Raw genomic sequence first — 22,372 nt, 5'->3', positions numbered from 1 at the left:
ATAGAAAAATATCCTTGGGTAAAGATGAATAAAAAATAATATAATAATTTTAAAAATATATCCCATGTTGAACTCTATTTTGGGTTAATTGTGGATTTAGTCTCTACCATCAACATTGCTCTTGTCTCCTGCTACCATGTGTCTTCTGATACCCAAGAGGGAGATCATCAGAGAGCACATGTGTACTTAAAACTTATTTGTCTAAGTACATAGTTCTCAAAAGGTTGGATACCTACATCTCTTTGGCAAGTCATCAGTAATAATAATTAAAGTTTCTGGGGTTCGTTCTCCATAGTGCTACAAAAAGCAAAGTAAAAGCAGGATCAATTGTGCTTTTTGAAATGCTGGAAAAAATTCTTTGTTTCTTATGACTGCTAGAAACCAAAAAAGTTCTTCTCTAAAGATAATTCCCATTTCTGTTTTGTGGGACATAGGAGTAATAAGCAATTTGAATTAAAGGCGAGAGATCTGGATTTATGTACACAAATTCATTTATTCACTAAATATATATGGAGTCCCCACTGTGCCAAACATGTGCTGGGGCTGTAGCAGTGAGCAAAACAGGCTCCAGTCGTAACAAGCACACCTTCCACTAGGCAAAGTCAGACCGTGAACATGCATCAGTTTAGTCTCTAGTTTTCAGCAAAGCTATTTAGAGACTCAGGGTCGACCAGTCCTGCTGACCTCACCCTGATGCCCTGAACTGGAGGATTCCAGAAAGGTATAAACAAAGCAGCTGGCCTCACATCTGCCATTTAATGAAATAGCCAGGAAGAAAATTGCCATGAAAGTGACACACATCAAAACAGCAACTATTCAGCCACACAGGAAGTGCTAGTCCTGCATGGGAATTCTTAAGGAAGTGGACTCCTCAGAAGGGTGGGGCTCCGGGAGGGCGTACATGCTCGCCAAGGACGCCTCCTGGTGCCTGGGGGACTTCTTCCACTTCCGTGCACCTGTTCTGCTGTTATATTCATACACATTCCCAGAGACTGTGGAGAAAACACAAAACACAAAGAACGTAGATTATAATGAACTCACAAAGCACTGGTTCATGCCACAAAGTGTTTACTGAGCATTTACTATACAGCCAGTAGTGACAAGCTGTTTGTCTTTTCAAGCCTTGCTCTGTTACCAAAGGGAAAATGGGAAGCAAAACTTGAAGCAGTGTGTGATTTCACATGCATTAAAAATTGCCCCTTTAGCACTAGAGATACCGTCTCTGGTGGAGGAATGGTTTTTCATCTTAACCATGGTAGTGGTCATCCGAATCTAGATAGGTGATTAAATGTCACAGAACTATTCACACAGACATAAAAAAAAAATAAGTGCATGCCCAAACTGATCAAATATGCAGTCCAGTTCATTGACCAGTGTCAGTTTCCTGGGTTTGGTGCCGTAGCTTTAGAAAACATTGCCTTTGGGAGAAGGTAGGTGATGGGTATAAAGCACTTCTCTACACCATTTCTTGGGAATCTCTAATTATTTTCAAATCAAACATTTTTAAAAAAAACAAGTCAAATTATTGTTTAAATTTTCCCTCAAGTGAGGTGGGTGCCTTACACAGTGTCTAAGGTTTAATCTACCAATGCTTTATAGAAATAATAATGAAATATAGTAATATACAAGAGAAAAGAAACAGGGTAAATAGGGCCTGATAGAGTAAAAATTCAACATCACTAAACATCAGAGAAATGCAAATTAAAACCACAATGAGATCACCTCACACCTGTAAGAATGGCTACCATCAATCAATCAACAAACAAGTGTTGCTGAGTGGTGGAAAAAAAGGGGAACCATGTGCACTGTTGATGAGATGGCTAATTGATGTAGCCACTATGAAAGTATAGAGGTTTCTTTAAAAATTAAAAATAGAACTATCTTATGGCCTAGAAATTCCACTTCTGGGTATTTCCAAAGAAACCCAAAAGATATATGCACCCCTATGATCACTGCAATGTTATGAACAACAACCTAGATATGGAAGCAATCCAAGTTCTATCAATAGATGAGTGGGTAAAGAAGATGTGGTACATATATAATGGAATATTCAACGACCATAAAAAGGAATAAAATCTTATCATTTGTGACAACAGGGATGAACTTAGAGGGTATTGCCTTAAGTTAAATAAGTCCTACAGAGAAAGATAAATACCATATGACTTCACTTACATGTGATCTAAAGGATAAAAGAAATGAACAAACAAAACAAAAAGAGACCCATAGATACAGAGAACAAACAAAATGAGGGCTGCCAGATGGGAGGGGGGTTAGGGAGCTGGGTGAAAAAGGGGAAGGGATTAAGAAGTACAAATTGGTAGTGACAAAATAGTCATGAGGATGTAAAGAACAGCACAGGGAATATAGGCAATAATATTGTAATAACTCTGTATGATGCCAGGTGGGTACTTGAATTATCAGGGGGATCACTCCGTAAATTATATCATTACCTAACCACTATGCTGTACAGCTGAAACTAATATAAAATAATATTGAATGCCAACCGTAATTAATACTTTTTAATTTTTAAAGAGTAAGTGGGACCCACCTGAGCCTAACCATGCAACTAACCCCAACTTGTCAGGCATGTGATTAAGCCACTTCGGACCCACCAGACCACACCAGCTGCCAATGAAGTTCCTTTTAATACAATAAAGCCAATGAATTGCCCAGGTGACACCTGCACAAATTCTTGACCCACAAAATTTTGAGATATAATAAGATGGTTATTGTTCTAAGCCAGTAAGTCTCCGGGTAGTTTACACAACAGTAACCAGGAAGGGGAAAATGTGTTTTATTTGGCCTGAAAAATGGAGTTTGTTTTAATTGAACTACTTACCTACACTTAAAAATGGGAAAATTTCATGTAAAATTTTAGATTTCCAGCTTCTTTTTAAGCATCAGAATTCTGGCAACTCCAGGCCTATTCCCAATGTGGCAATAAATTGATGGAGCCCAATAATAGTTATGGCTCCCAAGCATCAACCTCCATTGATGACTGAACTGTCTTATATGGCACCTTCTGGTCATTTATTTTATCTGCCTGGACCTTGAATGGTTTGCTTTAGTACAGAGTCTCATTATGCAAAGCACAATGAAGAAATAATTTATTCACATAGCTTAGCATCCAAATAGGCAAAAGGGGCTTAACTTAAAGATACTTCAGCACCATACCTGGATCAATGGCTTCTCCATCAAATATAGTTTCATACACAATGGTTTCCTTTTTAAAAAAAAAAACACACAACACACAAAATATTAGCAATAAAGTCACTTGATAAAATTAATTTTGACAAGTGTTGAGTACTTTGAGCAGGTGACTTCTTATAAGTGACCTTGTTTTTCTTATGTAGAGAGCTAGCAGCCCTGGTTCAAAACTGTCCTGCTATTCTTGTCTCCTCCCAGCCCCAGCCCCACATCAGTCTGCCCACCGTGCCCTCCCTCAACTCAGACCTTCTTACTGATGTGAAGTCTCTTATCTTCAATGGGAAATGTTAGGGCTGACTTGTGCTCCCTCAGACTTCATATGTTGAAGCCCTAATGCCCAGCACCTCAGCATGTGACTAGATTTAAATATTGGGCCTGGAAATAGGTGATGAAGGTAAAATGAGGTCATGTTGGTGGGCCTTAATCTAATATGACTGGTGTCGCTATAAGAACAGAGGTTAGGACACAGACCAAAGAGATGAGAAATGACCATGTGAGGACACAGAGAGAAGGCAGCCATGTGCAAGCCCTGCAGAGAGACCTCAAGAAGACACCAAACCTGCTGACCTTCCCCTGAGACTTCGAACCTCTAGAACGGTTAGAAAATAGAAGTCTGGTGTTTAAGCCACCCAGTCTGCACTATGTTGTTTTGCCAGCCCTCACTCGCTAGCAGAGGTGCTTGGCTGGCATCAGTTTCATAAAGGAAGACGCAGGGAAGAGAGCACTGAAAGAGAACCAGCTCATGAAACAATGTCATGGTCAGTCAGGACTCAGGTAGAAATGCCTGTTGTTAATGGGGCAGCAACTGGAGAGAGAAAAGGGAGATGGAGACTGAAAAATGCCTTCTTGCCCTGGCCGGTTTGGCTCAGTGGATACAATGTCAGCCTGTGGACTCAAGGGTCCCGGGTTTGATTCCAATAGAGGACACATGCCTGGGTTGTGAGCTCCCCAGTGTGGGGTGTGCATGAGGCAGCCAGTCAATGATTCTCTCTCATCATTGATGTTTCTCTCTCTCTCTCTCTCTCTCTCTCTCTCTCTCTCTCTCTCTCTCTCTCTTTCTTCCTCTCTGAAATCAATTTAAAAAATATTTTTTTAATGCCTACTTGTTCTGCTTCACATGTCTACTTCCTGGAATAGCCTTACCCTTGTACAGTTGTTGATGTGGATCCATTAATGAATGAGTATCAGCCAATTTAAAGATTTCAATACAACAGGGCATAGATTTTACTACCTGCTAAGAAACCCCAAAGATGAAGGACTTATTCAGCTTTATCACATATGTAATCTATTTTCAAATCTAGATTTTTTTCTTTTTTGATGTACTTATTTATTTACTTAACACCACCTTGTTGTGAAAAAGCAGATCTTATTTTTAAGCAAGGGTAAATAATGTTGTTTTTGCTGAATACACATACAATATCAGCAGCAAAATTGGACCTAAGCGAGATTCTAAGAGTGGATCTGAAATCCCATCTTTGTAATTCAACAGAAGCTGATACATTGAAATAATTTTATTTCCTTTCTATGATGCCTGAGTAGATTTACCATATGTTTACATGGAAGTGCTTTTTATTGAACAATAATTATAGAGAATCTGTAGTCCTCTTTCTTCTAACTACAGAGGGCTCATAAAAAATGTACTTACTGTTAACACTTCTAGTTTTTTATTTCTGTTTTCCATGACAATCTTTTCCATTTGATTTCTATCTCCTGTTCAACAAATACGTAAACAAACAAACAAATAAATGGCAGGTATCGATCTAATGAGTGGCTTTTCAAAATCACACAATTCATAATAATCATGTGACAATGAGCAATCTGTATCTTACCTGCAATATACTTTATTCCCCTGTATGAAAAGGAAATTTGACAAAATATCAGCTTCATTATGCTACCACATGGCAAAAAAATCACTTTTTGCAGCACCTGGCTATTACCACATCTCTCTTATTCCCAATTGTTAAAACAATTCTGTATGGCGAACTCATCTCATTAACCATCACCACCTCCCGTCGCTGAGTCATAAATGATCTCTGCTTAGTTAATAAAAACTCATAATCAATTCAATTTTGGAGGCCATGGTATTCTGCTCCCTGATGAGCTATTTTTGGATGGTGATGAAAGCATCTGCATTTTCTCCATTTCTTTGGCATCTGTCCAGTTTCACAGAGATTCAAAGCAAGTATGGCGAGGGCACCTGGACTTACCACCTGTCCACAGTCCCCCCTGGTCATCACACACCTGCCCGTGATGCACGCTCAAAATAATATGGGAGTTGTTTGGCTTGTCTGCTCACAAATTGATTTGTTTAAAATCTGCTCTCACAGCAAATGTGTTTCAGAGGCTCTGAGGTAGAACCCAAAGATACGCTGTTGCTGTTTTTTAAAGTTAGAGCAGGTTTGGAGCCTTGAAAGGGACCGTCGTACTTTGTTTCCCAAGTACGTTCCTCTGTGCCCCTCAAACACGCTCAGGCAGAAGCCCTCAGTGTAGCATCACCAAAGGATTCCAACTCTTTACATCAGAAGCTTAGAAAGAAAAATCACATACTTGGGTTTGGGCTTGGAGACTTCCTTGGCCGTTTTCTGACAGCATCCCATGGTGTTCCCGTATCTCCAAAGCAGGAAACATACCCAGGAAGCCAACCCGGCAAAGAAAACAGCCATCAGAGTGAAGATGAAAGGAATGTACCAGCCACTGGATGTGTATGTGTTGATGGCTGTGTACACGATGGTCAGGCCTTTTCTTTGCTGGGAAACAGTATTTCAAAGCAAACAGAGCATTAGTTTATGTTTTCAGAGGGCATCTGTTTACAAATGAGCATCAGATGGAGCCGTGGTCCCACACAGACAGTGGGGTATTGACCCAGATATGTGGATTTTTATAAAACCCACAGGGGATACTGAGGAACACCCAAGCCCAAGAAGGCACCAATTTAAGGATCTGCAGGCTTGAACTGTATGCAATGACCGCATTTCCCATCATGACTGCGGTTTTCTCATCTGGAAAATCAAGGGGTTGAAGAAGATGGCATCCGAGGATTTTTAGGCTTATATGCCTCTATTATCTACTCCACACAGGTTAAACCCTTTTGTGCAGCTTGAGAGAACAGTGTTTCCTTAAAAATCAAATATTCTGGTGGGAAGATTTATCATCCATGTTGTAAAAAAATGACTGTACTTCAAAGGATAGAAGACAATAGCATACACTAACCACACAGTCTCCTGCACAGGCTTTCTCCTTGGCTGACTCTGAAGCTGTTCTGGATCCTGCCGAGGCTTTGCTGCTCTATTTTTGAAATAACAAAAACTAAAGGGTCTGCTAAACTTCACAGGCTCGGATCAAACATTAGATGAAATGATGAATATAACACAGGTACTACAGTGCCTGGCACATGAGAGGTGCCCATTACTATGAATAATATGGCCAACAGAGAATAATTTAAAAGTGCCAATTTGTGAACCCTAGCTGGTTTGGCTCAGTGGATAGAGCCTCGGCCTGCGGACTGAAGGGTCCCGGGTTCCATTCTGGTCAAGGGCACATGCCCGGGTTGCGAGCTCAATCTCCAGTGTGGGGCGTGCAGGAGGCAACCGATCAATGATTCTCTCTCTTCATTGATGTTTCTAGCTCTCTCTCCCTCCCCCTTCCTCTCTGAAATCAATAAAAATATATTTTTAAAAAAAGTGCCAATCTGTAGAGATTTAACTGGTAGATTTCATTGGCCAGTGGGCCTCTCTGGTGGGCCAGGCTTTCAGACCATCTAGACATACTTAGTTCCTTGGGGGTCCTCTGTGCTTCACCTGCAATTATCACAAATTCTCTCTCACCCACGGTTTATACTCACAGTTTATATTCAGGGATGCACACTATAAAATGTTGCCTGTTGAGTGGATGGGGTAATGCGCAAGTGGAAAGGCATTCGGGTGAAGGTGATGCCCTACATAGCCTTCTAGCCTTTCTAGATGAAACTTGAATTTACAAGAGAATATTTCCCACACAGAGACCCAAATTAAATTCCATAACTCTTTACTTCAGAACTGGTGGTTGCAGGCGGTGGCACATTGGCCCTTGCCACATAAATATCTATAACAGCAGTGCCTGTCCTAGGCTTGGTGGCTTTGCCATATTTCAGGTTGTCATCAATTATGTGGACCACGAGATGGTACTGCCGCTGCAATTCAGCTCCAGATTCAAAGTGAAAAGGGTTCTTCACAATTAATTTTGGAGTATTTGAACCTCGAGTTGGGTCAAATCCAAAGTGATGGTTCTCATTTCCTTTAAAAGGGATAATTAAAAAATTATTTTCAGATATGTTAAAAGGTCTTCTCTAACTGTCATAGGTAGCTTTTGAAACACAATAGTGATAAATAAATAAAATTTCTATTGGTCTATGAACTCCTATATCTATACAAGGCTTATAATAAATTGAAGTCAAGTAAGTAATAAATTCAGTTGGTTAGAAAAATTTTAAAGGTTAAGATCATGAGTCTTATCTCCATATAAGGTCAGCAAGCATTAGACTATTATCAAATTACTCTGCCTTAATTGCTTCCCCTTCCTTTATCTCCCACTCAGAGAAATTTTATTTCCATTGTCAGCTTAGTCTAGATCAGCCGTGGGCAAACTACGGCCCACGGGCCGGATCCGGCCCGTTTGAAATGAATAAAACTAAAAAAAAAAAAGACCGTACCCTTTTATGTAATGATGTTTACTTTGAATTTATATTAGTTCACACAAACACTCCATCCATGCTTTTGTTCCGGCCCTCCGGTCCAGTTTAAGAACCCATTGTGACCCTCGAGTCAAAAAGTTTGCCCACCCCTAGTCTAGATCAATATCAAATGGGCCAGTCAGACCACAAATATCTATTGAGCCCCTATTCAGTTTCAAGTCCAGTTTCAATGGCCCTGGAGACACTATTGTAAAACAACATGCACATAGTACCCCACCATCTAGCAGGAGAAGCAGACATGGAACTAGTCCTTGTAATTAATTGTCAAGGTGTTTACTGACATCCACACTCCGGTTCTTTCAGGAGAGTTCATACATGACAGCAGGTCTGACCTCCATACTTTAGGAACTTCTCCTTGTTATATTGTCTCATGATACCCAGTAATTTTCCTTAACAGAACTTTTCATACTTTATAATTTTATAATTGCTGATCTTACCACTCATTTAATGAACAATGAGTTCCATGAATATAAGATTCATATCTATATTGTACCCTATTGTGTACCCATCTTTGTGTGTGTGTGTGTGTGTGTGTGTGTGTGTGTGTGTGTGTGTGTGTGTTGTTTTTCACCCTGCAGGAGGATAGCACATTACAGGTTAATACTAGAAGTAGAACTAACATACACATAATGTGTGGCACAAATTTTCCTAATTCTTTTTTTTGGGGGCGGGGGGGCTAATAAAATATTTTATTTACACAGTAACTCTCATACAGTTCAAGGATAAAAAGAATGTTTATTGGTAACTGAATAGTGGAATGAATTAATGGAAACTTTGACACACAGGAATCACTTGGATATATATATATCCCAAATTTTCTACTATGTAAGAGCATGCCCCTACTCCAGCTTTCCTCCCCTTTGGAGAATCTTATTCTATCTTTCACACCTCTCATCTAATTATTTTATGACCTTCCTCAGCCTGGACCCACCTGTTCATGCTACTTCTACTAGGCCATGCTCTCCAGATTCACTAAGCTCTAGACATCTATGGCTGCCATTGGGGGCTGAATTACTTGGCTGTAACCATGGTGGGCTGTAATCAGAAGATCTCATGGAAATCCTGAGGCCTGGGCAAGGGTACTCTGAGGTTAGGGCTCCCTGCTGGGTCCTCCCACTCGACTCTGAGACAAATGGGCAAAGGTGAAAGCAAGAGAGAAGTGCCCTGGCCGGTGTGGCTTAGTTGGTTGGGTGTCATCCTGTACACCAGAGGCTGCCAGTTCAATTCCCCATCTTTAGTTCAGATTTGGTCTCTAATGAGTTTCTTTCATATGTCATCTTATGACCAAAGTTGATGCGGACCTCTGTGAATCCAACAATAACACAACTGATTCTCTATCCTAGAGAACCTGTATCACTATCACATGGGAAGGGGGCTGCTGCTTTCAGCCAGCACAAGGAGAACAGATTTAGTTCCTTGTAACTTAACCAGCAGTGTTTCCCATGCAGGTCCAAAGTCTCTTCATTGTCAAGTGCCATTGAAATCAATGATAGATCGCCCTAACCAGTTTGGCTCAGTGAATAGAGCGTTGGCCTGTGGACCCAAGGGTCCCAGGTTTGATTCCAGTCAAGGGCACGTAACTCAGTTGCAGGCTCCTCCCCAACCTGGGCCCTGGTCAGGGCACGTGCAGGAGGCAACCAATCAATGTATTTCTCTTACATCAATATTTCTCTCTGTCTTTTCCTCTCTCTAAAAATCAATGAAAAAATATCCTCAGGTGAGGATGAAAAACAAAGAAATCAATTATAGTTCCACAAGAGGAATTAGATTGGATGTGTGGAAGTGAAAAGGGTCCCTTGGGGAAACTTAATGCCATAGATATGAAATAGCTTAACATTTATAAACATAGTTATTTCCAAGGTTATATCATGTTAAAGAGGATATGACTAAATGTCAATTTAACACATACTATGATTAAAAGAAATAATAAAAAAAGAAATAATAAAATTATCCACCAGAAACTATCTCAAAGCGCATTTCAAAATCTTGTGAATCTCTGTCGTGGCAGTTTAGTTTGAAGCCATTGACGTTTGTCCCAGCAACAACATTGTCAAAAATGACGGCCTTATAGAGAGAGGGTGTGCAGACAGGTGCCTCGTCATTCTCATCTTCGATGTCTACAGTGACCTGTCAGCAGGGAGGGAGACAGAAATATCACATCCACATCGTGTGACTATTTATACACAAAATCTGAAATAAGCATCTGGGTAGAGACAGACCATTTAGAATTACTAAATTAAAAGTCTGCCATTGTGAGTTTGAAGAAATGTTTCTGCAGATTTGGGTTCTGGCTGTCAATCAACTATTCAGCTGGCTTATTATTCCTGGGTCAACTGTGACATTCAGTATGGCCATTAGGGAGAGCTTTGGGCTCATTAGAAGAACCTGTGGAAAACTCAAAAATTTCACAAATGATGAGAAAAGGAAAGCTGAAGAATGATGCTGCTAAAAAGTGTAATCCCTCGAACCTTTAAAATATCTCTGCTTCATGGCAAATATATCCTGAGTTTGCTCTTTTGTAACTTAGGTCCTCCTCTGCATCTTTCTCTCAAGCACAATGTATTTTTTGGTAACAATATGATTACTTCAAAGTATGCTCTGGCCTTAATCAGGAGCTCTTATCAACCTCGTCTTAATTAAAATACCACAAACTGGGAAACTGTGATCTACACGGGAAAAGATCAAACTATCGAGGCTTTTTAAATGTCAGTGATCGAATGCCAGTCAGATAAGAAAGGTTATCTGCCCACTCTCAGGTGAGTAATAACTTTCTCATCATTTGCAGAATAATCCCTGGTGTGCTCATACTTGCAAGTATTATCTTTTTAAAATGTTTTCTGTAATGTTTTAACGACACAGCTAAATTCTTGGGGAATAATTCATTCTTTAATGCTACTTCTGTAGATTGAATAGAGCTATCTGTTCTCTTCAACATGTGGGGTGCTTTCATGTGATGTTAGGGAGACTGCTGTGATATAATGGAAACAGCACAGGACTGGAAGTCGGAAATCTTTATTAAAACTTTGGGCCTTCACCTTGCCAGGATAGCACATTGCAGGTGAATACTAAGAGTATTCACACAGATGATACTCTGGTAAACCAAAGAGCCTGCCCATTGCGATTTATATGCTAAAGGTAGGAGGCAAAGCCATAAACAAATGAACAAATAAATACATTAGGTAATGTCATATGGAAATTGAAGTCTGCAGGTTAAGGAGGTAGAGATGGCGTTGAAGTGTTCAGAGAAGGCCTTTCTGTTTTGACTCCCTCTCCTATTCCCTTCCTCCTCCCCCATATTTGATATATGCCCTCCAGCAAGTATATGTCCTCACAGAAGATGAAGTGTTAGGTCATGTGGTTTTAATTTGCATAAATGATATGGTGCTGTTTCCTATTTCCTACTTTTCTCACAAAGCACCATATTCTCTTGCTGTTTCCATGCTGCTGTTTGGAGAACTAGTTTTCTATTTCTTCCTGATTCTTAATATCCCATCATATGCAGCTACCGTGTTTGACTCATTCATTCTCCTAATGACAACCACAGGGGCTCCTTCAACATTCCACCATCACACACAACAGAAAAGACCTCTGTGGGCAGTTTCCTTCATGCAGAAATGCGATTCAAGTGAGAATGATGGGTGGCAAGCATGACAGCGTGGTCAAGGCTCTGAGGCGCAGACATCCTTGGTGTGTTGAAACAACAGCAAGAACCTCATACGGCTGAAGTGAGGTAAGAGAGGGACAGCTAGAAGCTGAAGACAAAGAGGTGGCTGCAGGGCCCTGCAGACCTTAGGAATGACATTGGAGCGTATGCCAGGTGTGACGGGACGCCATTGGAGAGCTTTGAGGAAGGGGATGACTTGTCTTTTTAAAGGTTCACTCTGGCCACTGTGTGACAAGTAGAGTGTCAAGGGCACAAGTGGAGGAGGAGATTGTAGTTATGAGGCTGCTGCACCAACCGGGTACTGGATGAGGGTGGCACAACCAGGCGTTAGCTGTGGGTGGCTGAGAATGGAAGCATTTGGGATATATTTTGAAAGTGGAGACACTTTATTTAACTTTGCTGATGGATTAGAGAGATGACTTAGAGTATATGATAGTGATTAAGGACCCAGAGTTAATTCTTCTACTTCTTTGGAGCTGGGTAAACTTGAATAAGTTACTTAATTTCAAAGCCTTGGAAATTAAAATTCTACTATCTGTTAAAAAAAAAGTATTAATAACTACCTCATGGGATGGGATTGAAGATTAAATGAGACAGCGATGATATTGATGGGGTCGGTGACAACAATGATGATGACGGATTTCTAAAATTTGGAGTCTGAAGACCTATCTCCCTTTTCTAAACTTAAATGTCACATTTATCTATAGCATCCATCTACTTGCTATGTACTGTTTAACTTTTCCTATGATAAAAATGTTAAGCTCCCTAACGGTATGGTGCCTTACACATTTTTGTAACCCAGGATGTTGTGCACAGAGTAAACAATTCAATAAATATTTGTTAAAAGAAAGAAGGAAATTTTGTAACTATGTAAGGTGACAGATGCTAACCAGACTTATTGTGGTGATCATTTCCCATTTATGCAAATATTGAATCATTATGTTGTATACCTGAAACTAATATAATGTTATTTGTCCATTGTACCTCAATTTAAAAAAATTGTTTTAATTAAAAAAAAAAAAGGAGCCCTGGTCATTTGCTCAGTGGTTAGAGCGTCGGCCCATCCACTGAAGAGTTGCGGTTTTGATTCCCAGTCAAAGGCATATACCTGGGTTGAAGGTTCAATCCCCAGCCCCGGTCAGGATGCATGTGGGAGGCAACCAATTGATATGTCTCTCTCACATCAATGTTTCTCTCTCTCTCTCTCTCTCTCTCTCTCTCTCTCTTTCTCTCTCTCTCTCTCTCCTCCCTTCCACTCTTTCTAAACAAATAAATCAATGAAAAAAATATCCTCAGGTGAGGATTAAAAACAACAACAAAAAAGAAGGGATAAAAAGTTTCTTCTCGCCCTGGCTGGGTGGCTCAGTTGGTTGGAGTGTCATCCCATACTCCAAAAGGTTGCAGTTCGATTACTCGTCAGGACACATTCCCAGGTTTGAGGTTTGTTCCCCAGTTGGGGTGTGTGCCAGAGGCAACTTATTGATGTTTCTCTCTCATATCGAAGTTTCTCTCTCTCCCTTCCTCCCTAAAAATCAATAAAAACATATCCTTGGTGAGGATAAAAAAAAAAGTTCCTTTTCTGTCTTTAGCCAAAAATGCAAATTCTTTTTATAAGAACAGAGTCCCTAGAAGTTGCTTTTTTATCTGCTTTCCTCTCTTCTCATTTGTAATACGTGCATGATAATTGCAAGTGGTGTCTGTTAGGTGGGAGAGAGCCCAGGATCGATACATGCAGACGTGTGATGAGATAATGGACCCTCCCTGGAATTTCTCACAGATCAACGTGCCAGACACAGATACCGGACCCTCCCTGGAATCCACATGACCCCCACACAGATACTGACTCCTTCCTGAATACCCTGCCCACCCGCTGTGGCGGAGACTTCCTCAGCTCAGGCCCCCTCCCCTCACCAAACACCTGTATAAAAAAGAAGCCCCTCCCTCCCTGGGGGTGCGAATTCACTGGCCCCACCTTTTGGGCTGGTGAGTCTCATCGAGAACCCAGCATTAAACTCCCCCCCTTCTCTTCCTCTTTAATCATTTGGTTCTCTTTGTTCTCTACCCGCTTTTCTGGGCCACCTCACAGTGTCATCCTACACTAGCGGGGGAGTTCATAAATGTCTACAAGGAAAACTGCCGCAGATACCTAAGAATGGAGGTCACGCTCGCAGGTGCTTTCCTGAGACAACCAAGCTACAGAGTCCTGTCCACATGACTGTACTTCGGTCCCTGTGGAAGTCAATCTAACTGCTGCTGCGAATGTTCTCCTCACAATGACCCATCAGGAAACCTAATCACCACGTGAGCAGCCAGCCAGGGGGCTCTGGACAGTAAGAGGAAAGGCACAGTGAGTCATCAGGCCAGCTGGGGATCCTAAAATTCTTCCATCCTGCCCTGGCTGGTTTGGCTCAATGGATAGAGCGTTAGGGGGCATGAAGGAGGCAGCCAATCAATGATTCTCTCTCATCATTGATGTTTCTATCTCTCTCTCCCTCTCCCTTCCCCTCTGAAATCAATATAAAATATATTTTAAAAAAATTCTTCCATCCTATTTCTGTTTCTTGTCCAGTGACAAAACCTTCTAGTCATTAATAACACATACCACATCATCAACACAGCAGCACCCAGTCTTGATATCTTTTAAGAATCCTTTGATGTTTCTAAAATAGTTTAGAAGCCCACACACACTCTCCCCCACTGTGATGCCACAAGCATGGCCCTTGGTTAACTACCTTCATTGTAAACATTACCTCCCAATGAGAGGCAGCCTGGGTTTGCATCCAGTTCTACAAACCCTGAGTAACTGCAAGTAATTTTCCTAAACTCTGTGCCTGAGGTTTCTCATCTGTAGAGTGGAAGTGATGATAACACTGCCTTCCATGAAGACTGAATGCGAAGATGAACTACATCGACATATAAAATGTGCCAAGAACAAGAGCTCACACATGATCAATGTTAGATGTGTATTTGCAATTCCTACAAACTTTTTAATCTCATGAGAATTACTGTTATTATTTGAGCATTTTTCACTGTTGTTGCTTGACCATTTCAGTTTAAATACATTAGAACTTAATGGGTCATCTTTATTATATCAAAACCTGAGGCTCTCTACTCACCATGGTCATCGCTGTGCGAGGATGAAGTCTGTCACAGTCCACACCTTCCACCGTGAGGTTATACTGCTTCACAGTCTCGTAGTCTGGCTGTGTGGTGAGCTCAATCATTCCAGAGAGAGGGTGAATCCAGAATCTTTGTAGAACTTGGATGTCTCCACTAGCTATTTTGTACGTAACACAGTTCGGTGGGTAGTCTTCATCAATGGCAGTCACTCTTCCAACTTTGTAGAAAGCTGCCAATAACAGTTATTAAGGTTCATTCTTGTCATGCAGATACAAAAGTTTAAAAAGCTGGACAAGTCTTTGCCTTCCAAATAGTATCATAGTTTCTCAAAGGGCCAATCTGAAAGCCTTTGGACAAAGAAATGTGCTTGAAAAGCCCAACTCTACATAATGGAAGTGGCATAAGTCAAATAATATGAGTTAACAAGAACTTCATAATATCAATAATTACGCCCTAACTGGTTTTGCTCAGTGGATAGAGCATCGGCCTGCGGACTGAAAGGTCCCAGGTTCGATTCTGATCAAGGGCATGTACCTTGGTTGCGGGGCGTAAGTCAAATAATATGAGTTAACAAGAATTTCATAATAAAAATAATTACTTACATGTATTGCATGCTTATTTCCTACCAGACATTATGCTAAGACTAGAGGCCTGGTGCACAAATTCATGCATGGGTGGGGTCCCTCAGGGTGGCCTGCGGGGACCCGGCGGAAACCCCCAGTCCAATGCCCCCTGCCACTCATCCCGGCCCCACTGCGCCTGCCACGAGCTCACACCCAGTCAGTCACAATCAGGAGAGGCTCATGCCACTGCAGCATCACTTTCCAGCCATGAGCCCTGGGTCTGGCGCCCATCCCGATGGGGATGGGGGGGTGGGTGGGGGTTGGCCCTCCTGGCAGGTGGTGGGACTCCCTTGCCAGCCCAGGATCCAGATCTGTCCTGCTAATGTCCCCTCAACCATTGTCTGACTAGACTATAAGCTCCAGGGCGGATACCAGACCTCCTCCATGTAGTGAATACCACCACACATGACTAGTCTCAGCAACATGTGCATAGGACATTGTAGTTGCTGATCACCAAGACCAGAGAATTACTATGAAGGAACTATTTAGTGGGACACCACCACCTGCAACCTCACGGGATTTCTTTCACAGTTTGCATCTTTCTTTGACTAAGGTTCATCAGTCTCTGGTAATGTTATTAAGCAGGCAATGAACACAACTCAGAATACTAGGAACAGAGAAAACACATTTCTGGAAAGAAATAATATTTCATTATGGAACCAGAGTAGTATAAAGAGTCCAACCTAGAAAAAAAGTGTTAGAACTGATCAACGACCACTTAAAATAGATTAAGGGTAAAATTGCCATCTCTATCCTATAGTTCTAGTCAAAGTTGGCATCATTTTTGCATTTAACACCTGGTTAAGCATAATGGATAGCCTATCCTTCTGTATATATAAAATTAACCCTCCAATAAAATTAAAAGCCATCTTGAGCATCTTTAGCTAAAGTTTGAAATAGAGTAATTATGAAACTCTGCAACTCAGCCAGACATCCTATCAAAAACCATTGGAAATGAAATATGTTTTCCCTTGTGACCTGCCACCCACTGTGTTTCAATTTTCATGAATTTTCTTCTAAATCTTTTCTGTTAAAAGAATTTTTTGCCTATGCCCACCTCCCTCCAGAAGGTATTTGTCAAGGACATATTTAGTTGCTCATCACATACCATCAGATTTTATTTTAGGTTAAAATTATAGATTCCCATAATTTTGTTAGGATAACAAGAAACCTCGTGGTGCTCAAGGCACTCTGACACCCTATACTAACCAACAGCATGAAAAACACTCCACGTTAAAGGATTGTCCAATATCCTCCTGGTCTACAGGCTAAAGGTTGGATAGTCTGAGGAGAGTTTGTTTTCACAGTAGTTTTAACTTTTTAACGTCCTCATTTAAAATGAACCATCACTGAGTTGTGAAGAAGATTTAGTCTCCTCTGGTGGGTATCGCCTCAGAACACCAACCCTCCCTTAATTTCATTCATCTTTTGTCCTCTGGTAGGGAAGATCAAGGAATGTTTTGTGTGTTCTTTTAATGGCAAGGAAAAAATTCTGGCACATTGTAGGCACTAAAATGTTAGTAGTTATTATTATTATTATTGCAATACTATTGTGGCTTTTGTCAGTATGTACCATATATTTTACATGCATATAATTATCAGTTAATCTTCATCTCAACTATGACATTGTTATTGTAATCTCTATTTCCCAGATGAGAACTTAAAGGCACATGGAGGTTATATGACCTGCCTAACGTTATTTGACTAACAGTGGCAGAGATAGAATTTGAATCCAGTTCTATTTGATTCCAACTCTCATGGTTTTTCTGCCACATCATGCTGCTCCCTATGAAGACATAGAAGCCCTCTCTCTGTTACAGCAGGACATTAACCAGCCTTTTGGAGAATAGGACACACACACATGAATTCTCTGAACTTGTTTTCAAACTACTGGTAATCCCAATCATCAAAATTCATCCAAGAAAAGCAGCCAGGAATACAAAACAGAGAACTGGACCCGGAACTTGGAAGTCTGTACCACCCATCATCTCTGCCATTCACCAGTTGTGTGGCCCAATTCTCTGTCCAGCCCCCATAGTAAAATAAAAAGGTTGAATCTTTGCAGTCCTTCCAAATTGACAGTGCTGTAATTGAAAATTCTAAATCCTTCCCATAAGCCATCAAGAAGGTATTAAATTTTGCTTAAGAAAAGCCAGCTGTGTTCAATACATTTAGAGAATCCTACCTTGAAAACATGAAATTATATTTCAGGACAGCTTCAGAGAGTTGGAAAAGAAACTGACATAGAACACTTGGCTCCTACAACATGCTATCTTTTAACAATGCCAATCTCCAAAGGCAAAGCTATAAGATGGTGAAAAGATCTGGGGCTGCCAGGGGTTGAGGAAGAGAGAAAGGTGAATAGGCAAAGCACAGCTTTTTAGGGCAGTGAAACTATTCCCTATGATACCATATGGTAGATGTGTGTTATTATACATTTGTCCAGACCCATAAAATGTACAACACAAAGAGTGAACCTAATGTAACCTATGAATGTTGGGTGATAATGACATGTCCATGTACGTTCACCAGTTGTAACAATAATCCCTCTGGTGGGGGATGTTGATAATGGAGGAGGCTATGCATATATGGGGGCCGCAGGTATGTGAGAAATCTCTGTACCTTTCTCTCAATTTTTCTGTAAACTTACAACTGCTCTAAAAATAAAGTTTATTTTAAAATTCCAAAAAATATAAAAATAAGATAAAAATAAAAATGCCAGTCTCTATTTTAAATCCAGACTGGTTGCTGTGAACGTTGGAGGGTCATGGAAACCCTTCAGTCATCTCATGAAGGCTATGGGTCTTTTCCCTGAGGGACCCTGGAAGCCAGTGCTCAACCCCTGCTCCATATTTATAATTTATCAGTTAGGTGATCATTAGAAACTTGTGAACTATTTAACTACTGTATAAAGACTCACCATAAGGCCCCTCTAATAAAACTCCCTAGAGCTAGAAGACTACCCGAACTGGGAGAATTCAAAGGGAGAAAATAAATTAAGGGAACGAGGCTCTATCAACAAAAGAAATGACAATAAAACTCTATGGAGGAGCAGCAGGATCCTGTTTACAGTAACTCAGTTTATATGCAATTTTTCTAGAAGTCTGGTCATAAACTATAAGATTCAACTGTGTTATGTTCCAGAACTAGGACTATACGTGTGCATTCATTTTAGAGAGTTTTAAGGATTTGTTCAAAACTACATGGTAAGGCCAACAAAGAACTAAAATCCAAATATGTGGGCTTTCTAGGTCTTGTCTGTCCTCAGAACAATTGTGTAATCATTGTATTGTTTGCAAGGAAACAAGCTGGTTTGAAGTAGTGGGATCTACTTGTGATGTGCTGGCAAATGATTAACAACCAATTCTCTGAGGGGAAAAAAAAGGAGTGTGTGTGTGTGTGTGTGTGTGTGTCCACATAAATATATCAGCCTATTATAAACTTTACTGATATAAAAATATATGGCATAAAGTTTAGAAGTAATAATAAAATACTAAATATTCTTTATTGTGAATTCCCATATAGACAATTGATTCTCACAGAATGCTTTTATTGAATTTGCTGAACTCCCTGTCCATACAAATACTATAATTGCAACTGACAACTGATGGTAATTCCAACATGAATGTTAATTAATGTTTTCCATGTGTTAAAGAATAAGGTTAAGACTTCTGTGTAGGAAAATCCAGTACTCTAAACTTCCCAAAACCATATCAAAATTACAACTAAACTACAAACCAACCATCATTCAGAACTGCCTGAAATATAGCTGAAAGGAAGTCTTACAACTAGGGATTTAATGAAGAAGCCACCAAGTTTTACCAAACATTCAAAGAAGAACTAACTCCTATTCTCCTCAAACTATTCCAAATCATTCAAGACGAGAAAAGACTTCCCTCTTATGAGGCCGCATTACCTGAATTTCAAAACCAGATAAAGATACTACAAAGAAAGAAATTACAAGCCAATACCCTGATGAACATAGATTCTAAAAATCTCAACAAAATATTACCAAATCAGATCCAGCAATACATGAAAAAGATCATACAACATGACCAAGTAGGATTTATTACGGGTATGCAAGGCTTGCACAATATTCGCAAAGCAATAAACATGATGTATCACATAAACAAAATGAATAATAAAAACCACATGATCATATTAATAGGCACAGAAAAAGCATTTGACAAAATCCAGCACCCATTCATGATAAAGACTCTCAGCAAAGAGGGAATAGAGGGATCACACCTCAACATAATAAAGGCCATATATATGACAAACCTACAACCAACAGCATACTTAATGGGCAAACACTAAAACCATTTTCCCTAAGAACAGGGATGTCCTTTTTCACCACTCTTATTCAACATTGTAGTGGAAGTCCTAGCCACAGTGATGAGACAAGAAGAAAACATAAAGGGCATCCAAATTGGAAAAGAGGAAGTAGAACTCTCATCATTAGCAAGTGACATGATATTGTACATACAAAATGCTAAAGACTCCACCAAAAAAAACTGCTATGTTTAATGAAGGAATTCAGCAACCTAGCAGGGTACAAAATTAACATCCAGAAATCAATGACATTGTTATACAGCAATAATAAACTCCCAAAAAGAAAAACAAAAAACAACCCCATTTACCATTGCAACAAAAAACCTAAGATACCTAAGAATAAACTTAACCAAGGAGGTAAAAACCTGTACTCAGAAAACTATAGGACATTGAAAAAGAATGAGAGGGAAATACAAACAAGTGGAAGCGTATATCATGTTCATGGGTTGGTAGAATTAACATCATTAAAATGTCCATACTTCCCAAAGCAATCTATAGACTCAATGCAATCCCTATTAAAATAACAATGGCATATTTCACAGACCTCGAACAATTGTTCCAAAAATTTATATGGAACCAAAGAAGACCCCAAATAGCCGTAGCAATATTGAGAAACAACGTTGGAGGGATCACAATACCAGATATCAGACTACATTACAATGCCATTGTAATCAAAATAGCCTAGTACCAGCACATGAACAGTGCCAATGGAACAGAGCCAAGACCCCAGAAATGGACCCACACCATTATGATCAACTAATATTTGACAAAAGAGGCAAGAGTATGCAATGGAGTAAAGACAGTCTCTTCAATAAATGATGTTGGGAAAATTGGGCAGGTACATCTCAAGCTAAGCCTGGGGACCACCATCCAGAGGTGGTGAGGCAGGGATATGTTCCTCACTTGGATGACAAAAAAACACAACATTATCTCTGCTGTTCCTTCAAAATCTAATGTTTATTGGTTTATGCTATATATATATATGTCCTAATTCAATTCTAAGACGTGGCTTAGAAAGGATCTTGACTCTGGACCTGGAATCTGACCTCGGATGTCTACAAGATATAAATTGCAGGGACAATGGCCACACTGTCCCTACCATCTTTACATTGGACCTAATCCAGAGGCAGGAAAGAAGAGAAATGGAATAAAATTATGATGATGTCTATTGGTCCATTACAAAAATATCTGAAATCTGACATCAAATTGCAAGGGAGCCTTCGAGGAACCATCAGCTTGCTCTGAGGTCATCATTGCCATTCTCTGAAGGTCTGGAACCCCTTAAAGCTCCCTGTGCTGCTTATGCTTTGTCATCTTTCCATTGGTCACTCATTTGGGATCCGGTAGGAGTTTCCTTGTGCTTCAACATCATGGAAGGGGGGATCTCTTACCTCCTGCTGTTTCTGGAACGAAGAATGAATAGTGTGCAGCCTTAAACACAGGGCTGAAATCATTGGCAGGAGCAATCTGTACAATGATCGTCACAGTTACTGTAAAATTGAACAGTGAATAAATGCTTTGTTGTATTGGCGGTTTTAGTCCACAAACAAGCTAAATGTGCCCTCAAAACAGGCTTGATGGAAGATTTTAAACTACAGTGAGATTCTCTCTGGCCCCAAATAATCCCTGTTCCCATGCTCTGCATTCTCGGGGAACATAAATGAATTCTAGCCAAAGCAATTAGTCAAAGATATACATCGTCTGCATGCCATACCTTATTTTATACAATAGTGACTATGTATGTGTGTATCATATATCACACCTATAAGTGTATAGTTGTATATTTTACAAACGGGAGTTTATTGTATTTTTCATGAGTACAATCTCTTCCATTAGAGGTTTTCTTGGGGTGTCATTCTCAACCCAGCATATGACATACTACTTTCTGCTTTTACTGTATATCCGAGGAAGTGGCATGGAAAGAGACTTGGAAAAGGCATGTTCAAGGATTGGCTTCAACATATGCTCTATGGCCTTGAACTAGCTTAACTTCTCAGAGGCCCAGTTTCTTCATCAATAAAAAAGGAATAATATCAGTTTTAATCTCCCACTTCATAGTGTGTGAGGACAAAATGCGATCTTACCCAAAAAAAGTTTTCTTACACTATAAAAAGTTAAGTAAAACGTGGTTAATATATTTTACTCATCTCACCCAGATGTCTGTGTACAGTGCATCATAGGAAAAAATTATATTATTTCTTTCAGACCAACAAGCTCAAACTAATGTATCTGAAAGTTGTTGAAAAGAAGAAATTTGATGGTCAAACATAAAGCAAGCAAATTGCAAAGAAGAAGCTTTTTCTAATAAAAATAAAATAATAATTAACATTTACTATGCAAAGCATTAGTAGTTTTGTCCCCATTTTACAGATGAAGAAACTGAGATTCTCAGAGTTAAGTGTTTTGCTAGGTCACACAGCTAGTAAGTTGTGGAGTGGGTATTGGACTTAGTTGTGTCTGCCAACATCTCCCAAAATATCTCCTCTGAAATGCTTGATATGTCAAGTGCGAAATGCTGAGTTAAACAAGGATTTAAAAGTTTCTTTATGGCAAGACTTCATGGATTTCTGATATGTCATTCTGTGTTTGGAATGTCCAGGTATGCATTGCTCTCCATAGTTATCTGACCATGAAATTTTTTGTTAGTGGATTCTCTTGTAGAAATCATGTTCTGAAGAACACTTGTTATATTATATC

The 22,372-nt window shown here is 39.9% G+C and overlaps 1 protein-coding gene across 1 annotated transcript in view; it reads right to left on the bottom strand.

The window, feature by feature from the left end:
- Positions 1-488: 488 nt before the first annotated feature.
- LOC102244247 (cadherin-related family member 3) overlaps positions 489-22,372 on the bottom strand; it is a 76,593-nt gene continuing 54,709 nt past the window's right edge. The window contains exons 13-21 of the mRNA XM_014546132.1: positions 21,067-21,165; positions 14,717-14,949; positions 9,892-10,063; positions 7,235-7,479; positions 5,755-5,954; positions 5,037-5,056; positions 4,853-4,917; positions 3,175-3,223; positions 489-992 (exon numbers count right to left, since the gene is read on the bottom strand). Of these exons, the coding sequence (XP_014401618.1) occupies positions 835-992; positions 3,175-3,223; positions 4,853-4,917; positions 5,037-5,056; positions 5,755-5,954; positions 7,235-7,479; positions 9,892-10,063; positions 14,717-14,949; positions 21,067-21,165 (1,241 nt within the window). The 3' untranslated portion in view covers positions 489-834. The remainder of the gene's footprint in view (positions 993-3,174; positions 3,224-4,852; positions 4,918-5,036; positions 5,057-5,754; positions 5,955-7,234; positions 7,480-9,891; positions 10,064-14,716; positions 14,950-21,066; positions 21,166-22,372) is intronic.

This window comes from Myotis brandtii, unplaced genomic scaffold (genome assembly GCF_000412655.1).
Source record: "Myotis brandtii unplaced genomic scaffold, ASM41265v1 scaffold430, whole genome shotgun sequence".
Lineage (NCBI taxonomy): Eukaryota > Metazoa > Chordata > Mammalia > Chiroptera > Vespertilionidae > Myotis > Myotis brandtii.
Note: the sequence above shows the minus strand (reverse complement) of the source record. Positions and strands in the feature narration are given on the sequence as shown.